The following is a 7691-nucleotide window of genomic DNA, read 5'->3' on the forward strand; positions in this document are numbered from 1 at the left end:
TTGAATTTCGAATCCTGACCATACTGATCCCGATTAATCAAGATCCTTAATCCCAGAAATTGTGTTTGGTGGATCTTTTTCGCTAACCATGTGGTCACTGTACAATGAGATCTCTCACCATCATTAGATCACCATGTTGTGCAGATCGAATAGCTTTAATGATCTCATGTGCAGGTCATGTCATAGTTCAGCAATGTCGTCTTCGACAACTGCCACTCTTTATAAGACAAAGATAGTGGCACTCCCTCTGTCCTATTTTAAGAGGCGTTTTAGTTTCAGCGCACGTACCCTTTACAAGCACGGTTTGTTGCTAGTTGGACTTTTTTACCTTGCCCAATCAGACGAGCCGCACACACAGGCCAGCATTTAGTATACTCCTTGGAGTATTAACTAGCCCTGGTTCGATTAATTATGCATGCATGTATGAGGGTATTCGGGGCACATGCTAGCTGCAAAAGTCTGCACGCCTCCAAAAACGGGACAGGGGATTTTGAATATTACGCCCCGTATAATAAGACGGATGGAGTAGTTACTTAACAACCTTGACGCCACATTAGCGTGACCAGTCCCAAACGGATTTTTTTTGAGATAAATGCCTTAATTAATTAGGATTGGTAAGGTTAGGGTTCGAAATCCAAGAATTAAGAGGATAGGGTCCGATTCAGACATTGCCTACAAGATCAGGGTTTCTTTACTCTTCTAAAAGAACCATTTGGTGGTCGTGCGTCGCCACCCCTTTCCTCTCTTCTCTTACATGTGGGACCGGTCTTCCTCAACCTTTCAACGCCTCCAATGCCAATTCGTCTGCTCCTTCACCCTCTCGCTCATGAAGCCTAGCCCTAGGCCCCGCTCCAAGACGTCGCCGCCTCGCTGTAGCTCGCCGCGCGAGCGCCGCTGTCGGCTCAGGCCGCCGCCGCCGCTGACATGTCGATGTAGCCCGCCGCGTGAGGGCCGCTGTTCATCAACACCCCACGGACCTTCTCTTCCCCTTCCCAGCGCCATGGCAACACTGCCCCTGCCCTTTGGTCCATGGTGAGGCGACGAGCTTGGCGGCGATGGAGGCGGAAGAGTGCAGGTAGTGGTCGGTGAGGACCGCGGCGGCTCGCGCTCTCCAGCTCGCAACTTGTTCCAGCGACATTCTCGGCCCTGGATCCTTAATTTCTGCCTACGCCGCACTGGTGCGCTCCTATGCAACGCCTTCCCCTCCCTGACTCTCTGTTCAATTAAATATATGGAGCAACTAATTGAAAAACAGAAATTTAGAGCTTTTCTCCTTACATATTTGGTAGATCAAGATTCTGATTTCCCTTTGGTAAAATAAATAAATTCTGATCTCCCCTCTGCTTCAGTTGGCAATACTTGAGTATTTCAGAGAACAGGCATGGTAAATGTATAAAAAGTGTCTGCATGTGACTGATTCATCTCATTTGTATTTGGTTTTTGAAGACATATAGATCAGATGCACTACTTCCGATATGAAGCAATCTCGTTTAGTTCATATGATGAGATTACAAAGAAACAATATTTGGCAAGGATGCAATTACTTATTAACTAAACACGAAGTTTGATTTTTATTTATGCAAGTTTTTGCTTTATTCCACTTAAATGAAACAATTACGGATTAACTTATGATCGACCACATGGTTTTGTCTGTAGAGGACTGAGGGGAATTCATACCTTGGTACCAAGGGATTCATACCTTGAAGCTGAAGCTGCTTCAGAATCAGCTCCGAGCCAAGCGGTGACTGTCTGAATTCATCCATATAATTTTCTTCTTTAATATTTCAAAACTCCGTGGATCAGTACCACTCATAACTAATCTCCTAATAGCTGGCTGTGCATAAATGTTAATTAGAAAAGATGATTCCTAATGGATGTAATTCTGATTTCAAACTCGGAACCTTCTCTGGTAGGTTTAGTTACGTTCTTAAAAGAGCGATTGTAGGAATTTTGTGGTGAGAGATCGAGCAATTCATATGTAAGGACATTTTGATTCTTTTCCATTTAGATTGCCAAGATTTATTAGTTTTCTGGTTTCAAGTTTAAATACATCTAGATGGTCTAGGTCCTTCGATTTCTCAAATTGTTTTGCAGGACTTTCTGATTCCTTATTGGGTTTTAGAACGTTTTATCTTATTTGTTCCTACTCCTGTTGCCCTCTTTGCCCTGTTGTTATGCTCGAGGAAACAATATAATTTGTCTATGACTGAAACTAGGCAGTGCCCCATACTATCCTCCTGCCACCACGGTTGCAGTTGTCCATTTGATTGTTCACCGGGAGCATTCAGTATATGGTAATTTCTATTTCATATTTGAGATCATGTCAATGATTCAAAAGGCATATCTTACAACAAAGCGAGTGTGTTATGACTATGTTTGCAACAATAAGCGGAAGTAATAGTCGACTACTCTTTCTGCTCCTAAATTGTTGTCGTTGTTTTAGTTCAAATTTGCACTAAAACAATTACAACAATTTAAGATTGGAGGGAGTACTTTTTATGTGGTTCCCTAGCAGCGCACGGGCACCTCGCTAGTAAAGTAAAAATTCCGACCAGGATCGTCCTTTTCCCAATTAGTGTGCCAAACGGCTTTAAGGTCACAATTGACCGGGATTAACAAGGTTAGGGTCTCGATTTTAGGGATAAGAAGTCAGGGTTCATCTCGGACATCACCTACAATTACAGGGTTGAAAACAAGACTTTTCTCACTTAGAAATCACCTCACGAATCCCAAATAAGCTAACCACGAAGTAACAAACAAGCGCATCTTCTTTTGCACAGGCACTAGCGGCCTTAGCGGACCACGTAGATATGCATGATTCCGACAGACTCGGCATTGGGTCCCCGATCCCCAACAGCAGGCCAAAGAGGCGGAGGTAGCTGGAGGTGCGCACCATACTCACGAGTCCATGACGTAATTTTTCTAACTTATGACGAAATCCATTGGTCATAATTTAGCATATCTTTTGTAGTGGAAACATGCCTCGTTTCATTCGCTTTCAAGTATTACTTCTCACAAGCAACATTGTTGTCGGCAATGGGTCCAAGCTGCCGATTCATTCTCTGGTTTCACCCTCCTCAATAACGGATTTTTTTTCCTATGTGGCCCTATGTGCATTTGATCTTGTCCATTGAATCAGATCAGACGGTCCAGGTCGCAGTGGAGTATGGTATCACCCAATGACCTGATATAATAGGAAATCTTCTCAATCCCTATGCATCTGGCTAATCTCTCCTCACAGGTCCAGATCGAACGGACTATCCACTGGGTCGGCCCTCCTTGGGTAGTACAGGATTCCTTTCACCTCGGTACTCACCCCTTATACCTTAATAATGTGCTAGTTTCTCCTAGTACCACCATTAAAAATCTCATTTATGTGCGAAAGTTCACTCAAGATAATTGTTACTCATCAAAAATCTCATTTATGTGGCTTTTCTAGTGAAGGACCCGCCCGCTCCCTCCGTTTCAAATTAGTTGTACATTCAGTGTTTTAGAAACAAAAATGCAAACAGACAGATATCAGTTGGTATCTTTTTTTTCATATTGCCATCCAATTTATTGCACTTTATATGCATTCAATCTTCCTCCAATCCCTACTTAGTCGTAGATCTCTTCATCCAATAGAATGATAGAATTAAAGTGTCTGCCTAGGAAAATAAAAGTGCAATGATTAGACTTTGGAAGTAAGAATATACAAGTATTTTGATAAAACTTGCAAGCAGGCATTTACAGCTAATTTGAAATGGAGTGAGTACCAACAAAGAGAATTCTTCTAAGGTCCAATAGCCTTGGCGACCTCTACCCCTTCTTTGGTGCCCCAGCTCAAGCTTTGCTTGTTCTCTCCGCTACATCCACTCAAGATTTGTGGCACCGGTGACTCGAGCAACTTAGCGACAAATGTCTTTCAAGACTCTCCCCTGATCTCCTTATTTCATGCAGTAAAAAATTTCCTTTGTGTGAGGCTTGCCCAATTGGGTCGTCAGCCTAGATTATGTCTTGTGTTCCATTTCAACTTATACACTGTGATTTATGGACGTCTCTGATCTCTAGTTTTTTAGGTTAAAATTTATATCTAATGATTAATTCTTGATGATTATTCTCATTATTCATGGATGTTCCCCACTAATAAAATCCATACTGCCTCTATGTTAAAACCTTTTATTTCCATTGTTCGGACTCAATATCATGTCATTAATTATTCAGTTTGTGCAGTGTGATATGGAGGTGATTAATTCCTCAAAATCGAGCTTTTCACTCCTTCTCTATCAATTCCATCTTCTAGCTATCGTCTCTCGCATCACCATACCTCACCTTGAAATGGCAAAGCTGGATATTTGCACTGCCAACAATGTCATTCGCATGCTTCTTATTCAAGCCAACGTCCCACTTGAATTATGTACATGTCGGAGCCATGCACACTTTCACCCACCTTTTGAACCTACTTAACTATGCCCTTCCTGCTCTTATCAATTTTGCCACCCCACTCACTTTCTCCTCTATGGCATCCATATCCATCTTATATGGCAAATTCTCCTGTACCTGTTACTCCAGCAGGATTAAATGGAGTATTATACATGGGCATTTTTGTTTTTTCACATTTTTGCATGGATAAAAATAAATTTAGAATTATTTCCTTCTTCGTCTCTCTCGTAGTCGCGATGCGCGCGGCCGCCGCCATCCTTGCCCGGCACGCCGCCCTCTTCCCTTCGCGCGGCCGCCTCTCCCTCCTAACAGATGCCGCCGCCGTCCTCGACCAGCCCTCGCCCAGCATGCGCCGCCGCCTCCACCCTCCACTCCCTTGCCCGGGTATGACGTGGGTCTGCGGGAGGTAGTCTCCGGTGTTGGTCGGCGTGTGTTTTGGGGATTTTTTTCTTGACGAAATTACCTTTTTGTCCTTAATTCTGATTACTCCACTCTACTACTCCACACTTCACAATTGGAGTATTAGGGAGTAGTAACAAATCCGAGCCCTTAGATCTAAAAAATGGACGGTCCAAATTAATTCTGGGTACTCTCTTATATTCTTATGATCACCTCTAATCCCTATGGGTGCCTCTGCTTTCCTGATCTTATCGCCACATCCTCTAATTTGTGTAGCGCACCATTCTTTCTCGACATGCCACATTTGATGAAACCAACTTTCTTTATTTTTCTGCAGAAATAACATCAACCCCAACAAACACCTTCCAGCTGCCGCGAACAATTGAGTCCTCCTGGAACCGATCTTTCCCAAGATCCGAGCCCCACCTATCTCAGCAGGCAGCTGCTCCGCATAACACCCCTTGGGTCCCTCTCGATCAGATCTCCTCCAAACTCTGCACATTCAGTTACCCCGCGCGATTCCGGGACTGATTCCCTACTGAACCATCCCCCGTCCACTCCACCGATGCCACGTCTTGCCCTATCTCATCCACTGCTTTCATAATATAGCGACCCCAAAATTTACATACGATGATGACCGTGGAGAACATCTGGATATCCCATGCTGAAGAAATTGTTCAATCTTTCTGCCACCTTCCGTCCCATACCCTCCTCCTACCGTTCTGCACTAAGGACCCTAATTGGGGTAGATTTATATGCTTGACGAGTTTAATTAATGCCTTCTTGCATAGTAACACTTGGTCTTTGGTACTTGTCCTTGCAGGTGTCAACATCATTACCAGGAAGTGGATTAATTTATCATCACGGGATCTAGACGGTAACATTGGCCTGATACAACGATCTAGCGCTACCTATAACGATCCTACTTAGTTTGTTATGATGAGATCGTAAAGCTCGTTATCAATAACAATCTGAAAGAAGGGTTCAGTTCGTTAAATACTCACCAGCGATCGTTAAGCTCATTACAAGCTCGTTGACATCTGTGTTGTAAAGCTGCACACTCAGCCGATCCGATATACGATAGGGAATTAATTAAACTGCCTACTTGTTTGCTTTATGTTGACATAATCCTAATCGCAAATACTTCCTCCCTATCGGTTAATTTTCTATCATTACATCTCTCTTAAACAAGAATTTCACTAGTGACCTCGACGACATATATACACCGCTTCCATGCCATTAACGTCCACCATAACAACGTGGGCTGTTTCTCTCCCAACAACAGTATGGCTTGCTTAGAGCTTTTGGATCAAGCCAACATGGTACATTGCAATTCCATCTCCATTCTCATATAGACATGATCAGGTCCGAGCTCTCTATTCAGGATAGCAAAGCCTTCCTGATCCTTCCCTCCACGGAAGCCCCAGCTGGAGCTCCTCCAGTACGTCACATTGACACACTCTGACATTGCATACGTTGTACAACAGTTTGTTTGTTTATGCATGCATGCTCCCTGAAACACCCACTTTCAGCTCATAAAATGTATATCCCCCGATACACCAAGGGTTCGACGTACTTCAGCACTGAGGTCAAATATAGGGCGGCTGCAAGCTAGTATGCTGCTGAGTCTTGCTGGCTGCGCTACTTGTTGCTCAAGCTCCACACTCACCAAGCCATTCCACTTGGTGTTCAAGGGACTTGACTTCCATATATCATTGCTGTTCAAGGACTTCAGGACCAAGCTCAACATCCTCCCAGATGTATGTGACTATATTTATATTTCCATGCATACATGTACTGTCCACTGTAACAGTAGGCGCTAGTCATTAGGGCATCATATGATCTTACGCCATACACACACAGGGCAGGTACAAAGTGCATGCATGCAGCGCTGCAAAATCATGGGATTCATTCCCTCTACACTGAACAATTCACCGGAAAACATATCATAGATATAAATATAAACACAGTACAAAACGAAACAAAAGATTCACGTCCACGATCTGCTAGGAATTTAACAAACATCTCTGCTCGCTACAGGTCCGAAACGAGCTAATATATCAAGCAAGTATATACGGCGAAGCAATAAAGCAGAAACGCTAAACTTAACCAACAAGCACATTATATAGTTTCTACCGCAAATTAAGTTTAATTCAGACACGGAGAGGACGGACACAGCAAGCAGCAATGGTGGCAGGCACGCTATACCCGAAGAGCATCTGCGCGTGCGGGCGCAGCTTCCTGCACACGGCGCTGACGGTGGCCCCGGTGACGCCGACGGCCGCCGCGACGCCCTTGTAGGTGACGCAGAACCCGGCGCCCTCCGCCGCCATGTAGATGATCCCGGAGGCGACGGACTCGGCGTTGTGGCGCACGTCGAGGCCGCTCTGCTCCAGCCTTCTCGCCGCCTCCTCCGCCGCCGCCATCCCACGCTCCCCCAACCCCAGCCGCGCCCCGAAGCGGCGGAGGTAGCTCGACGCGCTCAGCACGCCGACGCCCGGCGCCTGCCCCGGGCCTTCGTCCCTGAGCCGCATCCTGATGCCCATCGCCATCTTGGCGATCTCCACCCTCGAAATGGCCGCGCCCGCCGCGGCGGAGGGGCACGCCGCCGCGGCCAGCTCCTTGAGCGTGCGCGGCGAGCACGCGTTGCGGCAGGCGACGTAGAGGCAGGCGGCCGCGTAGAGCGTGACCTTGCTCCGGTCCCCGAGCAAGGGCGGGCCGCGCGGCCATGCCTTTGCATCCTCCACCTCCCGGAAGATCTCCTTGGCCCGCTCCTTGACGGGCGCCTCGACCCCGAGCCGGCCCGCCATCTCGGAGATCGGGTCGAACCCCTTCACCCGCGACCCGACGCTGCCGCGGCGGCGCGCCAT

The 7691-nt window shown here is 46.1% G+C and overlaps 1 protein-coding gene across 1 annotated transcript; it reads right to left on the bottom strand.

The window, feature by feature from the left end:
- Positions 1-6974: 6974 nt before the first annotated feature.
- Positions 6975-7691, bottom strand: LOC100825903 (transcription initiation factor IIB-like). The gene has a single exon (XM_003565917.2). The coding sequence runs from the start codon at positions 7689-7691 to the stop codon at positions 6975-6977; it is 717 nt and encodes a 238-aa protein (XP_003565965.2).

This window comes from Brachypodium distachyon, chromosome 2, assembly GCF_000005505.3.
Source record: "Brachypodium distachyon strain Bd21 chromosome 2, Brachypodium_distachyon_v3.0, whole genome shotgun sequence".
Lineage (NCBI taxonomy): Eukaryota > Viridiplantae > Streptophyta > Magnoliopsida > Poales > Poaceae > Brachypodium > Brachypodium distachyon.

Coding starts and splice junctions, on each gene's coding strand:
- LOC100825903 (XM_003565917.2), bottom strand. CDS start 7,691: ATGGCGCGCCGCCGCGGCAGCGTCGGGTCGCGGGTGAAGGGGTTCGAC.